At 41.3% G+C, this 18,862-nt stretch overlaps 1 protein-coding gene across 3 annotated transcripts in view; it reads right to left on the reverse strand.

The window, feature by feature from the left end:
• Positions 1-18,862, reverse strand: part of MGAT4A (alpha-1,3-mannosyl-glycoprotein 4-beta-N-acetylglucosaminyltransferase A) — a 129,010-nt gene that overhangs the window by 106,927 nt on the left and 3,221 nt on the right. For all 3 annotated transcript variants that reach the window (XM_045368782.3, XM_074011048.1, XM_005575053.5), the window contains exon 2: positions 17,206-17,534. In XM_045368782.3, coding sequence (XP_045224717.1) covers positions 17,206-17,299 — 94 coding nt within the window. In that variant the 5' untranslated portion in view covers positions 17,300-17,534. The remainder of the gene's footprint in view (positions 1-17,205; positions 17,535-18,862) is intronic.

Consider the following 18,862-nt stretch of genomic DNA (forward strand, 5'->3'; position numbering starts at 1 on the left):
GGCAAACTCTTTCCCTAGCCCACAACACTTTTCACGTTCTCCTTTAAGTAAGAGGTTCAGGCTACCCAGTGTCCCTACAAAACTCCAGTCCTCTTAGAACTTCACTTTAGTGAGCTGGAGTTCACCCCCACACAGCGAAGTCTTAGCCATCAGTGAAATCTCACTGAAAAGGAGAGTACAGCAACATGACTGGATAAATCGGAAAAAAACAAAAAATGACCATTTCCCATTTCCCAAAAACAACAGGAACACTTTTGTCCATCACTAACCCTCACAGACACCCAAATTCTGCAGTCTCTAAAACAATTCCTCGTGAAAGGAACTAGGACTCTTAAGACATAGCTAATTCCACATCATCAAACAGGAAAATAAAAACCAGGATGGGTCTACAAGCATGGAAACAGGGTGAGAACGCAAGAGTGCTTTCAAGGATGTCAGGGGAGAATGCAGAAAAGGCGAAGAAAACAGCCTAACACGGTACCCAGGAGCCAGGCTGTGACAATGTAGACATTAAGAGAAAACAAATTATATTTAGTGGATATACATTTGAAAAAAAAAAAAAAAACTTATTCCAAAAAAGTTGAAATGGGCCGGGCGCGGTGGCTCAAGCCTGTAATCCCAGCACTTTGGGAGGCCGAGACGGGCGGATCACGAGGTCAGGAGATCGAGACCATCCTGGCTAATATGGTGAAACCCCGTCTCTACTAAAAACACAAAAAACTAGCCGGGCGAGGTGGTGGGCGCCTGTAGTCCCAGCTACTCGGGAGGCTGAGGCAGGAGAATGGCGTAAACCCGGGAGGCGGAGCTTGCAGTGAGCTGAGATCCGGCCACTGCACTCCAGCCTGGGCGACAAAGCGAGACTCCGTCTCAAAAAAAAAAAAAAAAAAAAAAAGTTGAAATGCAAAAAGATAAAGACAAGGAATATGATTAATTTTGTGTCAATTTGGGTGGTTGTTGTTTTGTTTTTGTTTTGAGACAAGAGTCTCACTCCATCACCTAGGCTGGAGTGCAGTGGCCCGAACTCGGCTCACTGCAACCTTCACCTCCCCGGTTGAAGTGATTCTCCTGCCTCAGTCTCCTGCGTAGGTGGAACTACAGGCACGCACCACCATGCCTGGTTAATTTTTGTATTTTTAGTACAGACGCGGAGCGGAGGGGAGAGGGTGGCAGTTTCACCATGTTGCCCAGGCTGGTCTTGACCTCCTGAACTCACGTGATCTACCAAAGTGCTGGGGTTACAGGCGTGAGCCACTGTGCCCAGCAATTTTTTCTGTTTGAATAAGTAGAAGACAGTCATAGATTTGTTATTTCCTTCATCTAATAAGTATGTCTGCTTACATAGAAACTTTTGTCTATCTGTGTGTGCAATAATGATGGAAGGAAAAAGGAAGTTCTGTGCAAACCCACAGTTTTGGAGCAAACGAAGAAGTATAAGAAGAACAGGGGGTGGGGAGGAAGATAAGCACAGTGGTCACAAAAAGAAGTTGGGTTAAAAAAAAAATCAGTCATCTATCGTAAAATAACCAAGATGCTAGACTAGATCTCTTGTCTGAGAAGGAGAAAAAAACTCTAAGCGGCCTTCCGATCAGAAGATTCCAACAAGAAATGCTTAAGTTTGCAATCTCTCTACTAAGTCGATATCACCACAAGTGGTTGGTAAGGAACGCTATTCCATAGGGGAAACACCAGCCTGGGAAAAACTAAAATCTATATGATAAATCTGAGCTCAAAAGTCCTCATTAAACTAACAAGTTAATTTGAAAAAAAAAAAAAAAAAGGACCCAGACAACAAGAAACCTAGATTTAAATTATGTCAGGGAAGCAACCAGGTTCCTGGCGCCCACTCAATGCTCAGTCAATAATCCTGATCACATTTGACACGCATCGTCCCAGAAGACGTTCACTTTTTTATTTTCCAGCTTGGTAAGATTTCTAAAATCCCAGACAGGTATAAAAATAAGAATTACTATTAACCTTAGGAAGGTTTCAAAATGAAGAAATTAATGAAAAAGCCCATAGTATTGATAATAATACGTTTAAATATAGATATGGTAGTTTTCCAATATTTGTACTTATTTCTTATATTGATGGAGGTGTTTGAAGTTCAGAAAAAAAAAATCAGCTATCCGCTTAAGTAACTTACAGGAGAAAAAAAGACATGTGTTCACACATGCATAAGTACCATGCTAGCATCAATCATGGCTCACTGCAGCCTCGACATCCCAGTCCTCAAGCAATCCTCCTGCCTCAGCCTCCTGAGTAGCTGGGACCACAGACAAAAGCCACCACACTCGGCTAAGTTTTACATTTTTTTGTGGAGATGGAGTCTGACTTTGTTGCCTGGGCTCATCTCAAGGGATCCTCCTGACTCAACCTCCCAAAGTGTTGGGATTATGGGCATGAGTCAAAACACACAGCAGGATATTTTATAGCAAGTAAAATTTAGGATAAAGTAGTAACATGACACTCTTCACCACAAATTCCTGCTGAGCCCTTCAGATCTCTTGTCACCTTTACTGCTACCATCCCTGCTCCCAGCTCTAACAGTCCCTGTCCCCTCCTCATTCCCTCAGTCTCCTCCACTCTTCTCCATCCTTTGTGCATCTGGACCCGTATCCATCAGACCAAACACTACCACGTCCCACTCCTGGGTTCAATCCAACATCCACCTTCGCTATTAACACAGGAAATACCTTTCTCCCCCATTAAACGCCTGTCTTCTTTTCAGACCAACTCCAGCACCGCTTCTTGTGAGAAGCCTTTCCAGAATCCCTCATCTGAATGTGCTGTTTCTACCCCAGTGCTATCACAGCACTGTGTTCACACCCCCATGAACACATGAGTAACACTACCGATTCTCATCACTTGTCTGGGTCCTTCAGAGACGCACTGTGAGAAAGACTGCTTTTTAAAAAGCTGCTGACCTGACGACTGAAATAGTTGTGGACCAACGTGTGCACCAAAATACAGGAAAGACAGGTAAATGCCAAATGTGCTTTCTGGAGTTTGCTACACAGGGGTGACCCTTTGTGACAACTCACAGAACTGTACACTTACGATTTGTGCACTTTTTAGATCTTTCTTATACTTTCAACATTGCTTAAAGAAGAGAAACTGCTCTGAATGCAATAAATATGTAAACCTGCCGAAATGAAGATGCATTCCCATGCCAACCCTTCATGTTCTTGGTTAGAAAATCATGTCATCTCATCTCAACTGTGGAGGGAAGACAAAACCCTGACATGTGAACATATATGATTATTTAAGCTGGAAACAAACTTTGCCAAATGAATACTGACTATAATTTGCTTTAAGTTACTTTCTAGCTTCCTATTGGAAATACACAGAACAGAGCTTCTTAAAAAAAAATGCCCTTTTGGGCCAGACACAGTGGCTCATGCCTGTAATCCCAGCACTTTAGGAAGCCAAGGTGTGAGGATTGCTTGAGCTCAGGGGTTTGAGACCAGCCGTGGCAACACTGTGAGACCTCATCTCTACTAAAAATAAATTTTTAAAAAATTAGCCAGGTGTGGTGGTACACACCTGTAGTCCCAGCTACTCAAGAGGTTAAGGTGGGAGGATTTCTTGAGCCCAGAGGCTGCAGTGAGCCTGGAGATGGAGGCTGCAGTGGGCTGAGATCGCACCACGGCACTCCAGCCTGGGCAACAGGGCAAGACGATGTCTCAAAAAAAAAAAAATGGCCTTTTATCTTTAGGTTTTGAAAAGTAAATATTAATAGACATGCAAAATATACTTCAGCAAAAAAAGATACAGAATCCACTTTTCCCAAATAAGTTATTTAAATCTAAATGTTAATCAAATCAACTCTATCCCCAGACTTTCATGTTTACAACATAATTGGCAACTAGAGTTTTCTCCCAAAAACTAAATTCTTGATTTACCGTGGTTTGAATAAAAAAATTGAGGCTAAATCTAATCTAAAAAATAAACAGAAACAAAAAACAAAAAACCTGTAGGCCAGGCACAGTGGCTCACACCTGTAATCCCAGCACTCTGGGAGGCTGAGGCAGGTGGATCACTTGAGGTCAGGAGTTCCAGACCAGCCTGGCCAACATGGTGAAACCCTGTCTACACTAAAAATACAAAAGAAATCCAGGAAGGATAAACCAGAAGATAGTGAGATTGAATACCTACAAGGTATTGGGATGGGAACTGGGTAGAAAGAAGGAAGGAACAGAAATGGGACAGAAGGAATGAGAAGAGACACATCTCTCAGCATACCTTTTTTCCTGTTCTGACTCAGAATCAAGATGTTTCACATATCCAAAATGTAAATGACTGCAATTAGCAGGACATGGGAGAAACCCAAAACAGAATACAAACAGTAATATAGGGACCTAAACAGATTATAAATGAATAACATAACCACACAGAAGAGGAAGTGACTAAAATATAAGCTAAGTAACTTTAGAAAACAGCATCTGTATATTACAAGACTAAATACAAGAAGAACTATGCACAAACATTGTACCCTAGTAAATTTAATTTTCACTTGTGTATGGGTTAGAAGTCTGAAACTACTGTTTGTATATAGTGGGATTGAGCATAAGCAATTCTACCGGGATAGTAAGAGTCATATCTTTTTTTTCTTTGAGACAGAGTCTCACTCTGTCACCCAGGCTGGAGTGCAGTGGTGCGATCTCAGCGGTGCGATCTCAGCTCACTGCAACCTCCACCTCCCAGGTTCAAGCTATTCTAGTGTCTCAGCCTCCTGAACAGTTGGACTACAGGCGCGCCCACCAGCCCGGCTAATTCTTTGTATTTTTAGTAGGAACGGGGTTTCACCATGTTGGCCAGGCTGGTGTCAAACTCCTGACCTCAAGTGAGCCACCTGCCTCAGCCTCCCAAAGTGCTGGGATTACAGGCATGAGCCACCACACCCTGCCAGAGCCATATTTTTTTTTACCATCAGAGACAGGACTTACAAATAAGGAAAAGAGGAGACTAGCATGGACACTACAGTATTCGATTAAAATCCAAGGGATCACTATGAATTCATGGTGTTTAGTTTTAAGAAATGCAGGTGGACATGGCAATAGCTGCGGATGCTATGCATGCACACATGTATCCCCTCGCTCTGTGCACTGAGAGGGACTGGAAAGATGGTGCCACAGTAGGAATGAGCCCAGCGAGACTCCATTCTCCAAAGGAACTAGAGGCTCCTTGGAAAGATTATTGCTTCCAGGACTGGAGTAGAGAAAATACAGGACAAGCCTGGCGCATGCTACGGCTCTAAAAATGATGGAGACTAGATAGAGGTGGTAGTTGCACAACAATGTGAATGTACTAAATTGTTTATTTTAAAAGGGTTAATTTTGTTATGTTAATTTCACCTCGATAAATTTGAATAAAATGATAGGGGCACAACAAAAGGCTCAGAAGCCAACTTGAGGAAGCTCCTAATGGCCACCTCTGAGACAATGTCAACGACAAAATAAGTTACTGTAATAAAGGATCATAACCCACAGAATTAAATATCCATGAGTTCATATTTATGTAAAGAAATAAATGAAGGAGTGCTGGGCGTGGTGACTCAAGCCTGTGATCCCAGCACTTTGGAGGGCTGAGGCAGGTGGATCACCTGAGGTCAAGAGTTCAAGGCCAGCCTGGCCAACATGGTGAAACCTGTCTCTACTAAAAATACAAAAAAAAAAGTAGCTGGACGTGGTGGCGCACACCTGTAATCTCAGCTACTCAGGCGGTGGAGGTACAAGAATCACCTGAATCCGAGAATCCGAGAGGCAGAGGGTGCAGTGAGCCGAGATTGTGTCACTGTGTTCCAGCCTGGGCGACAGAGCTAGACTTCATCTCGGAAAAAAAAAAGAGAGAAAAAAGAAAAATGAGGGAGAAGAGACGTCTCATCTCTTCGTTACAGTGGAATTCCAGTTAATTAATAAGTACAGCAAGCATGATGGAAACAGAAAGTTACATTTGGAAAACACCACAGAAAGAATTGCTGTAGGCAGCCATAAAAAAAGAATGAGATTATGTCCTCCGCAGGGACATGGATGGGGCTGGAGGCAGGAACAGAAAACCAAATACGCCCTGTTCTCCTAAGCGGCAGCTAAACGAGAACACGTGGACACACAGAGGGAAACAACAGACACTGGGGCCTTCAGGAGGGTGGAGGGTGTGAGGAGGGAGAGGATCAGAAAAAATAACTAATGGGTGTAATACCTGGGTAATGAAATAATCTTTACAACAAACCCCATGACACAAGTTTACCTATGCAACACATCTGCATTTGTACCCTTGAACTTAAAATAAAAGTTTGAAAAAACTGCTGCAGGCAAAAATCATCAAAGGATGTTAACATTTGTAGGTAAAAGTATGATGAGAAACAGGATATTGGCTTCCACAAAATGCTTATTAATTACAATAGAAAAATAGTAATTTTACATTGGAAAAGCCTATCAGACACCACTTCAACCAAGTGATCGAAGCAAACATCACCAGTAACAAGACGCATCAACATTACACACCTCCTGATATAACGTGGTAACTGAAGGACACAGCCAGGGTGCAGTGGCTCATGCCTATAATTCTAGCAGTCTGGGAGGCTGAGACAGGAGGATTGCTTGAGCCCAGGAGTTCGAGACCAGCCTGGACAACACAGTGAGTCCCTGTCTCTACAAAAAATTGTAAAAATTAGCCGGGCATGGTAGTGCACGCCTGCGGTCCTTCCCTCAACTTTGGAAGCTGAGGTGAGGAGACTGATTAGGCCCAGGAAGTCAGGGCTGCAGTGAACCATGATCACACTACTTCGCTCCACCCTGTGTGACAGAGTGAAACCCCGTTTCAAAAAAAAACAAAAAAAGGTAGCTAGGCGTGGTGGTTCACGCCTGTAATCCTAACGCTTTGGGAGGCCAAGGCAGGTAGATCACCTGAGAGGTCAGGAGTTTGAGACCAGCCTGGACAACATAGAGAAACTCCATCTCTACTAAAAATACAAAACTTAGCTGGGTGTGGTGGCGGGCACCTGGAATCCCAGCTGCTCAGGAGGCTAAGGCAGGAGAATTGCTTGAACCCGGGGGGCAGAGGTTGCAGTGAGCCGAGATTGCACCTCTGCACTCCAGCCTGGGCTACAGAGTGAAACTCCATCTCAAAAAAAAGGACAGAACATCAACATCATTTCTGTGGTATTCCTGTCAGAAATGCATTAGAGTTGTCCCTTGATATCCATGGGGGATAGGTTCCAGTATCTCTGAGTATACCAAAATCTGCAGACGTTCAGGTCTCTGATATATGACACAGTATTTACATGTGACCTACACACAGCCTCTTGCATACTTTAAATCATCTCTAGATTACTTATAATATTATAATATCTAATACAATGTAAATGCTATATAAATAGTTATTATACTGTGTTTTTTAGAGAATAATGACCAAAAAAAGTTTGTACATGTTTCAGGACACACACAAACGCTGAAGACCTAACTACATTTTCCATCTGTGGTTGGTTGACTCTGTGTATACAGAGATTCAACCATATATACTTATTCAACTATATAAGTATACGACTGTGCCTCAATCTAACCAGATAAATCAGCAAGCAAATTCAAATTAAGGGGCATTCCACAAAAATGTCGAGGACATAAAAGACAAAGAAAAGGCCAGGCACAGTGGCTCACACCTGTAATCCCAGCACTTTGGGAAGCCGAGGCTGACAGATCACCTGAGGTCAGGAGTTCGAGAACAGCCTGGCCAACATGGTGAAACCCCATCTCTACTAAAAATACAAAATTAGCCAGGTACGGTAGAGAACACCTGTAATCTCAGCTACTAATGAGGCTGAGATAGGAGAATGGCTTGAACACGGGGGGTGGAGGTTGCAGTGAGCTGAGGTCATGCCACTGCACTGCAACCGAGGTCGTGCCACTGCATTGCAGCCTGGGCAACATAGCCAGACTCCATCTCAAAAAAAAAAAAAAAAAAAAAGATGGAAGAAATTTTCCATACTGGAAGAAAGTAAGAGGACACGACAACTAAATGCACTGTGGGATTCTAGACTGGACTCTGGCACAGAAGGACGTTAGTGGGAACTCGGGTGAAATTCAAATAAGGTTTGTAGATTAGTTAACAATTTTAAATCAAAATTAATTTTTTGGTTTAGAAAATTATTCTACTCTGATTATATATAAGTTGCTAATATTGGGGAAGGCTAGGTATAAGGGAAAATCTGTGTACTATTTTTGTACATTTATTGTACATCTAAAAGTATTTCATAATAAAGTTTTTTAAAACATTTACTGCTGTTCAACTTACTGTTTAATTTACTGTTTTACTGTTTTGCAGCTCTCTCCTCCCTCCTCTCCTACACTACAGCAAGGATATTCCTCTGACATGTTCGAATGCTAATGTATTCCAGATCACAAACAGTGCCTGGCACACAGAAGGCACTCAAAAAACACAGGTCGACAATTTCGGCAAGCCAGAATGATGACAGCATATTCCAAATCCTAGACTTAGTATTAATTTTTCTTATATCGTATTTGAAAGCAGCTTTGCTTATTCTGTAAAGACAAACAAATCTAAAAACTTTGATTCACTGTTTACAAAGAAGAATCATAGTTTTCCATAAAAATGCTCTGTCTGGTGTTTCTGTTATAGCTAACAGGATATGAATCTGATCTTTTCTTACAGTAAGTGTTTTCTCAGAATATACTGCAGTCTACTGATTCAGAGATACACATTTTCTCCCATATTTCAACATCTGAAATCAAGGGGACTCTTACACGTGATGGCATGTCATAGTTTAATCAGCAGTTGCTTTTCCTGCTTAGCAGTACTTTACCATCACGGTGCATCTAATAGTGTATTAAATTTGATGAAATCTGGTAATGAATAAAGCATTTTCAAAATATTTTTGGAGCTCCACTTCCAACGCAACAGAATAAGCTCTGCTGATCCCCTGTGAAGTGAAACTAGTGACAACTATTGTTTAAAAAACCTCTTAAGAGGACCTGAAAATTGCCTCAAGGACAAACAGCAAATGAAGAAATACCTATATGAGAAAACCTATAAAAATTCAGTGAGAAAAGTGAGAGCACAGTATTTGAACCAAGATCATTCCCCGCTCTCCTCTCCTCAGCCAGTGAGGTGGAGACCTCACTCCAGACTACAGCAGCCAAGAACACAGGGCTCCCTTTGCTCTCCAGTTCCAAGCTGTGGGATTTCATCCTGGGAGAATCAGGACTTCAACTTTTCTCCTGCTGCCCCCAGCTGCCTGTAGCTAAGGTTAAGTCCCAGGCAAGTAGGCCGGGCGCGGTGGCTCAAGCCTGTAATCCCAGCACTTTGGGAGGCCGAGACGGGCGGATCACGAGGTCAGGAGATCGAGACCATCCTGGCTAACACGGTGAAACCCCGTCTCTACTAAAAATACAAAAAACTAGCCGGGCGAGGTGGCGGGCGCCTGTAGTCCCAGCTACTCAGGAGGCTGAGGCAGGAGAATGGTCTAAACCCGGGAGGCGGGGCTTGCAGTGAGCTGAGATCCGGCCACTGCACCCCAGCCTGGGCGACAGAGCAAGACTCTGTCTCAAAAAAAAAAAAAAAAAAAGTCCCAGGCAAGTGCAATTGAGATGTGGGGGGTCTCTTACTCTACACAACCTCTGCTGATGGAACGGAGGCTCTACCTTGCGTGCAGCGTCCTGAGAATATGAGGGCCCTGACAGCCCTTTCTGGGGCTTGTAAGGTAGTGGTTCCACACCTGGAAAAGCAGAGCCACAAGAACCTCAACCTCCTGGCCTCTCCACTTAGTGCTCAGCTCCTAGAGCGGGGCTGCCACTCAGAGAAAAACCTGTCATTATCCTCAGTCCCACCTCAAGACACAGAAATCTTGTCTGGAGCCACAGAACAGCTCCTGATCGCTTCCCAAAGAAGGAGCTTCATTTGCAACAGCTCCTGGAGAAGTTTGGGCCTAAGAGCCCTCTCAAAAACAGTGAAAGTTGTGGTGAGAGAATGGGGACAACTGTGGATCTAGTGAAGATACAGCCTGGAGTGTGGAGACTAGCTTGCAGGAGACAACCTGCAAAAGAGGTAGAAAGGAGGAGTCCTCCTGGGGTCAGAAAAATATCAGACACTGTCCTCAGAAACTATTTCTTCAAAGGAATCACGATTTTTATCATAGAACATATCATAGGTCAAAAAAAAAAAAAGGAACCAAAATGTAGTTTGTAGCAGAATGTATGTCCCAGGGCATTGGTGTAAACAATAAAACAATCAGCTGGCAATTAGTCTAGGAGTCTCAGAAAGAGTAAAGGGGCATCCCAGGGTGAGTGTGGGCAAACCAAGAGCTGAAGCTCCAGCCAGCCACTAAACAAATAAACCAGCAAATAATAACAGGTAAAGGGGACCTTAGTACCCAGGGTTGCTAAAATACATTTCTCTAAAATGTCCAGTTTCCAATAAAAAATTATGAGATGTACAAAGAAACAGAAAAATACAACCAATACACCAAACGGGGAAAAAAAACCAAGCAGGTAACAGAAACTGCCTGTGAGTACAGCTAGACGAACTAGATGTTGGATTTATTTATTTATTTTTATTTATTTTTTGAGACGGACTCTAACTCTGTCACCCAGGCTGGAGTGCAGTGAGGTGATCTCGGCTCACTGCAACCTCTGCCTCCTAGGTTCAAGCAATTCTCCCTGCCTCAGCCTCCCTAGTAGCTGGGATTACAGGTGCCCACCACCACGCCCAGCTAACTTTTATATTTTTAATAGAGATGGGGTTTTGCCATATTGGCCAGGCTGGTCTCGAACTCCTGACCTTAGGTGATCTACCTGCTTCAAGCCTCCCAAAGTGCTGGGATTACAGGCATAAGTCACCATGCCCGGCCAGGATTTATTTTTAAAAGGATTTCAAATCAGCCATTATAAATAAACTCACAGAACTAAAAGAAAATTTAATTGAAGAAGTAAAAGAAGGTATGACAAAGTGGCATCAAATATAAACTATCAATAAGAAGACAGAAATTTTAAGAAAGAACCAAATGGAAATTCTGGAGTTGGAAAGTACAATAGAAGTAAAAATTCACTAGAAGACCTTGTGATGGTTAATTTTATGTGTCAATTTCATGGGCCTAAGGAATGCCCAGACAGCTGGTAAAACATTATTTCTGGATATATCTGTGAAGGTATTTCTAGAGGAGATTAGCATTTGAATCTGTAGACTGAGGAAAGATGACCCTCACCAGTGTGGGTGGGTATCGTCCAATCTATTAAGAGCCTGAGTAGATCAAAAAGGTGGAGGAAGTGCAAATTTGTTTCTGGTCTGAGCTAGGATATCCCGCCCTCAGACAACAGCTCGCCTGGTCCTTGGGCCTTTGAACTTGAACTGGGACTTTCGTCATTGGCTCCCTTATCTCGAGGCCTTTGGACTGAGACTGAATTACACTACCAGCTTTCCTGGTTCTCCAGCTTGCGGATGGCAGATACTAGGACCTCTCAGCCTCCATAATCACATGTGTCAGTTCCTATAATAAATCTTCTTGTGTGTATGTGCACAGGTTTGTGTGTGTGTGTGTGTGTGTGTATGTGTTCTGTTTCTCTGATGAATCCTAACTAATACACACCTCAACAATAGATTTGAACACAATGGAGAAAGAATTAGCAAACTTGAAGACAGGTTGGTAGAGATTATGTAAGCTCAAGAGGGAGAAAAAAAAATGAAGAAAAATGAACACAGCCTCAGACAAAGGTGGAACACCAATAAGCACACCACCACATGTGTAATGGGAATACCAGAAGCAAAGGAGAGAGAAAGGAGAAGAAAAAACATTCAAAGAAATAATGACTTAATATTTCCCAAATTTACTGAGGAACAATAAGTTATTCATCCAGGAAGCTCAACAGACTCCAAACAGGGTCAATAAAAGAGACCCACAAACACATGGTGGAAATGAAAAAAGTCAAACACAAGAAAATCTTGAAAGCTGCAAGAGAAAAATGACATGACTTACAAGAGAACTTCCATTAAGATTAATAGCTGACTTCTCAGCAGAAATTAAATAGAGGACAAAGGCAATGCAACGACACCCAGTGTTCAAAAACAACAAAAGCCCTTGTTAACCAAGAATCCTATGTCCAGAAAAACTATCTTTCAAAAATAAAGGTGAAATAAAGACATGAAAATAAACAAAAACTGAGGGCATTCATTGTTAGCAGACATGCTTTATAAGAAACACTAAGGGAAATTCTTTAGGCTGAAAGGAAGTGACCCCAGATGGTGGTTCAAATCCACACAAAAAGCAGCAATAATTATGAAATTAGAATATACACTATTAATGTATTTTTTTTCTTCTTTCTGTTAACTGATTTAAAAAGTCAATTGTATAAAATATTTATATAATTCATTGCTGGGTCTATAACATGTGGAAATATATCAGTAATACAATTGCCAGTAATAGCACAGAAGAGGTAGGTGGAAATAAAACTGTAATGGGCTAAGGAAATAATAACACATAAAAATAATAATTATAACAATATATTGTTTAGTTTGCAACATTAACAGATGTAATATGTATAACAATACCCCCCAAAAGGGTAAAAAGGAACAGACCTACATAGGAGAAACACTCCTATATATTACTAAAATTAAGCTAGTATAAATCTAAAGCTGATTCTGTTGAGAGACTACTAAAAATACTCAAAAGCAGTGAAAAAGTCATTGATGAAATTAAAATGCTATACTAGAATTCAATCAATGCAAATAAAGCAATAAGGTAGGAACACAGGAACAAAAAAAGACACGAGGCACAGGAAAAACAAAAAGTCAGATGACAGAAATGAATCCAGTTATATTAATAATAGCATTAAGTATGTATGAATATACAACCCAATCAAAACGCAGAGAGTGTCAGACTGGATTTTAAAAGGCATGATCCAACTATATGTTGTCTACAGAAGACACACAGTAAATTCAAAGATAAACGGATTGAAGTAAAAGAATAAGAATATGTACAGGTCCCATCACTTTGAAAAAGTCTGGTAATTCCTCAAATGATTACACATAATAGAGTTATGATAGGACCCAGCAATTCCACTCCTTGGTAAATACCCAAGAGAAATAAAAACACATGTCCACACAGAAACATGTACCTGAATGTTTATAGCAGCATTATTCATAATTAGCCAAAAGTTAGAAACAACCCAAAGTTCACCAGCGGATGGGTGGATAAACAGTGTGGTATGTCCATACAGCGGACCATTATTCAGCTGTAAAAAGGGGCAAAGCGCACATCCTCTCTGTATACTGTGCAGTAACCCCACTGTGAGGTGATCTGCCACTACATGGGTGAACGTTGAAAAGATTAAACTAAGTCAAAGAAGCCAGTCACAAAAGACCACATACTATAGGATTACATTGATCTGAAAATCCGGAACAGGGAAATCTGGAGAGATGGAAAAATTAGTGGTTGCCTAACCCCTAGGAGGGGAGGGGAGGGAGGTGGGGATTAGGACAGCAATAGCTAAAGGGTATAGGATTTCTTTTTGAGGTGATAAAAATGCTCTAAAATTGACTGTGGTGATGGATATATATCTGTGAATATACCAAAAACCGATTCACTGTACACTTTAAATGGATGAATTGTGTAGTATGTAAATTGTATCTCAAGCTGTTTAAAACTGTTTAAAAACATTTTTGCTGAAGGAATCAATCATTTATCTAACAAATGCTTATTACATGTTTACTAAGCACTACTGGATCAGGCACTGCAAAAATAATACCAGTCTCTGTCCCCATGGACAGGGACCTATGACTGCTTCGTCAATCTCGCCCAGGGTCTAGATTGCGCCTGACCAGCAGGAGGTTCCATCAGGAGCCCTCCTCCTCCCAGCAAGACAGACATGTAACTACTCCTGCCCCACTCTCACAACACCCACCTACAACCGTCCCAGTTTGTCCAATCCACATAATTGGAAATCTGCCTCATTTCTACGTGGGAATCCAGTATACCCCGCTGAAACTGTTACTCTGTCTTGCACCACAGCTTCCCTGGCAGGATTCCTGAAATACTCCCCAACCTATGCCAATCCCATGCACCAGCTCATGTTTTCTTTCCAGTGCTGAATGAGGACTATGTCAAACCAGTACTTCTAGAACCTGTACTTGTAAGATTCTCCCGGGGGCCTGAAAGCTTAAGGAGATGAATAACTCCTCCCTTCTCAGGCCCAGTCCCAAGGTGCAACTTGCGCCAGCAGCGTGCCGCAGCAAGACAGCGGAGGCAGCAAGAGAGCTGGCCCGAAGACACGCACCCCTAAAGATTGAGAAAGGGGCCATGTGGGTACAAGGTAGCAGTTAGGTCAGACTAGGACACTTCCTATTTACAGGAGACTATAAAACCCTTGCCCCATCCTCACTTAGGGCTGACACCATTTTAGGCCCCAGCCCGCCTGCTCATTAAAACAGCATGTTGCTCCACACCGCCTCGTGTTGTCTGTCACGTTGTCTGTTATGTTGTCTGTTAGCACGCTCTCGGGGTTTGAACCGATACAAGAACCTTGCAGTACTGTGATTACCAGCGACAACACTGAGAGCACCTAAGAGTCCTAGGTGCTGGTATTAACGAGCATCTCACAGTTCCAAAGCATGAATACTCTACTCCCCTTCAGAACTTGTAGCTGCACATACAGCTCCCAGTACCTGATATGCCCAGTGTTCCCCACTCTGCCTGGCTTGGCCTTCACATTCATCCTTCACATTCTACCTCCTGGGTAACGCACCTGAAGAATTAGGAGCCTCTGCCTCTGCTGTTCCGAGCAACAGACCAAGAGCTAAGAGCATAAGCTCTTGGATGAGGCTGCCTGAATTCCAACTTCAACGCCACTACTTAACATATGACCTTGGTAAGTTTCTCAGTCACTCTGCCTTGGTTTCTCCATTTACAGAAAGGGGATAATATCTCCCATGGTTGTTATGAGGATCAAAATACATATAATACACTTACAGGCAAGCACTGTTATTGTTTCTATCTAATTCCATTTGATGGTATATTTGTTTACATGCATCTTTCCCTGACCAGTCCCTGAGCTGCTCAAAGGCATAAAATTACCTATGGCTTTTCTTATTAATAGCATATAATATAGGGCTAGGCGCAAGATTTGCACATGTAAGGGACCCATGAATGAATGAAAAAAAAAAAAAAAAACCATTAGTCTAGCAATGTCAAAGGTTATAGAAACCACACTTTCAAAATAAAAATCAGAGCACGTGGTTTATGGGTGCATTAGAATTGAGTCTCTCAAAGCGGGACTTCTCTGAAAAATCCAGGCTGTCTGACTGCCAGAACTATCTAGAAAGAATCCAAATGCCCAACAGTTTTAGCGGTTACAGAAACGATAACATTTAACACAGAAGATTTTATGTAACCATAGCCAGAAACCTGTGTTGATACCTGGAAGAGTCTGGAAAAAACACTAAGTAGAAAATCAGAGCAGAAGTTTGCAAAGAGGAATTATGGAGTTATTCAGAGAATGAAGATCAAAGAGAACAGACTGTGTGTGTGCATCTAACACTGCGTGATGAAAGCATCTTTAGCTTTTAAATTCATTTTCATTCAAAAGACAGCTTAATAAAAATAATGATGCTTATTATAAGGCCTTTACATAAGAAACAAGAAAAATAAAACGGAGATTCCAAGACTTCTTAGCTTTCAAATAAGGCACAGTAAGAAGGGTCAAGTTTCTCCACTACTATAATTCTCTGAATAGATGTTTCCTAAAAAAAAAAAATATATATATATATATAATATATATATAATATATATATAAAATATATAAAATATATATATATATTTTTTGCTCATGTCAGGGACAATCAATAGTTTGATTAACTATTCAAACTACTTCTTGATTGGCTGGGCGTGGTGGCCTGCGCCTGTAGTCCCAGGTACTCCTCCGAGGAACAAGAATTGCCTGAACCCAGGGGCAGACGTTGCAGGGAGCAGAGGTCTTGCCACTGCACTCTAGCCTAGGTGATAGAGTGAAACTGTGTCTCAGAAACAAAAACAAAGCACTTCCTGACTAAGCCTTCTCCTTTGGTACAATAAAAACATGAATTCTAAAACGTACGTATTTGTACACAAAGAAAAAAGGCCTTTAGCAAGTTTTTCATTCAACGTCCCCCAAGAGTTCCCCCCAAAATTAGAGTCCAACTCAGAGAAAGACAAAGAATGGGAAAAGACTCTACTTGCTCAAGGCACAGAGCATGTTTTTACTTATATCAGCTTTTTTTAACATATACATGCACAGATATATACATATGCAATATGTATATATAGACACGGATGTAAACACACATCAGAAAAAAATAAGGTCACAAAGCAATCTTTTCTGTTGTCTTCATATGAGTCAATAAAACAACATCAGCAACAGCAGCTTAAATAGCCCAGGTGATGACAGCTACTGTAACAAACCAAATATGCAACCACCTCAACATTTCCATCTTTCTTCTCATCATCAACATTCCTTAATCAAAGGAAAGAAGACAAGTAAGAAGTATGGGTAGGAATTTACTTCAAGTAGTTTCTCTTAAAAAAAAAAAAGGCAAATAAATACATTATCCTTAAATTATAGAATTCCAAGCAATGAACAGATAGCTTCTCTTTAAAACACGGTTCAACAGCCTAAACGTAATTAATTTTTTAAAATGTTTTAATATTCCGATCAGAATTTCTACTCATCCCTGCTTAAATACTTTTGCCTAAGGAGTAATCTGTCAATGCACGCAGTTTAAATCATTAACTACATAGCACCCAATCATTAGCATAATTAGCATGTAAATTTCACGAAGGCACTAATTGTGTCCTTTTAAGTGTTTTATGCAACACTCAGTACAAGGAAGCTTATTAAACACTTATTATGTTTAGTAAAAAGAACAAAATGCCAAAACAAAAGTCTTTATTATTCAACTCGGCTGTCATGTATAATAAAAACCACTGATCAGTATCTGTTTCTCCAAGTACAATTATAAGAAACTGAAAACAAAACAAACCCCACTGGAATTAGAAATTCTGTCTCCTCTGTCCAAGAATACTGTTTCATTTTTCTATCAGTAAGAAACTGCCAGCAGATAGCATGTAACATGCAGGATGCCAGGGTATTTGACCTAAGCATTTAGGCACCTTAACCAACCAAAAAGTCTAGTACATGTCATGCACACTTTCTGAGTCATTTTCCTTACCTTTCCCATTTTGCCATGTAGTATACCAAGACAAAGTAAGGAAGGAAGTGATAAATGCTAACGCAGTGGCTACAGTTCCATTGCGGAGCCTCATCTCATTTCACCATCACACTGGTCCATATGTGTACGATGACAACACCCAGGACTGTTTTCGTTTCACCCTGAAAGTCAACCGAATGCAGTCCTCCTGGCTCTAGGCCAACAAAAATCAATAAGAGAGGTTCATTTCAGATGATCTTCAGGAGGAGCCTAGCAGGGATGCCGTTCACTACTGTATGCGGGATTGTCTTTGCGGTCTTCATACGCTGATGCCTCGGCCTTTTCGCTTCCTATTCGGGGGGAAAAGAGAAAGACAAGCTCATTCACTAATGCAAAATGTAAGTTTCTTCATTCACTATTCGTCATTATCAACAGACTTTTGGCTAAATTGTATCTATAAAGATTATCCCTACATCGAAACTACTCATTTAACATACTAGAATTATCTGGTCCTTCTCCTCCTGGAAAAAGAATACAAAACAGCTTCAAACTATATTCCCTGCTCATTGGTTTTGTTTGGTCTGTAAAAAGAAAAGTGATGGCTACTGATTTTAAAGGGAGAAACGGAGCTCACAGATTCCAAGATGAGAACTCTAACGATCACACAATGGTTCCTGAGTAACATAAACTTCACTCTCCCCAGTTTTCCTATTGCACAATAATAGGAAATTTTTTTAAATAAGAAAATTGACAGAATATAACATATAAGGGTCAAAAGACGTGGGCCCTTGACCCAGCTCTGTCATTACTTACATGATTCGGGGCATGCCACTTATTTAGGTCTCAAGGTTTCATTCATAAAATGAGGAAACAATCTGTCCTGTGTCCTCTTTCACATATTGTCATAAATTATAAAAAGGTTACAGTTATTACTGCTATTTATCACGGTCATAAAATAAATGTCATTTTTCCAGTGACTAACCCACTCCCAGGGTGTAAATAAACTGGAAATATTTAAGCATTTAGAAAATGCGGCAATCCAACCAGGATACGGTATGCCTTAGGCCCTATCACTCTGCATTGCTTTAACTCAAGAAATCTGGGAAATCACCACTGAACGAACAAAACTGTTGGGAAAAGGGAACGAAATGGTCTTAGGCACAGCATTCAACATATAATAGGTTCTCAAAAAATGTTAACTGTACTAAAAACCAAACTTTTTTGGTTAATTGAACAACAACAACAACAAAACCGGCCAGCTACTGGTTCCAGTCCACTCTATGCATGGTCAGTCTCAATCCCTGGAGGCACGTCGGGCCCTCCAAGATGTGTACAGACTCCTGGTAGCCTCAGGGGGTGCCACAGGATGCACCTGGTAATATCCTGACACTGTAGTGGGGGAGTTAATGTACCTCCAAACACGGCCAGCAGTCCCAAGGGAGAATTCTCTCCAGGGAAGAGCATAACTGATTAAAGCAGACAATTCAGAACTTGCCACCACCACTGCTTCTTAACACTGAACATTACTAGAAATTCCCCCAGTAAAGAAAGATCACAGGGGCATAGTACTAATAATGATAGCCACTACAACTTACGAAATGTTTCCTATGTGCCTGATCTACCATATGGTTTAAATCTTCACAAAATCCTATGAGGCAGGCATTATTAACCCTGTTCT

Source organism: Macaca fascicularis, chromosome 13 (assembly GCF_037993035.2).
Source record: "Macaca fascicularis isolate 582-1 chromosome 13, T2T-MFA8v1.1".
Taxonomy (NCBI): domain Eukaryota; kingdom Metazoa; phylum Chordata; class Mammalia; order Primates; family Cercopithecidae; genus Macaca; species Macaca fascicularis.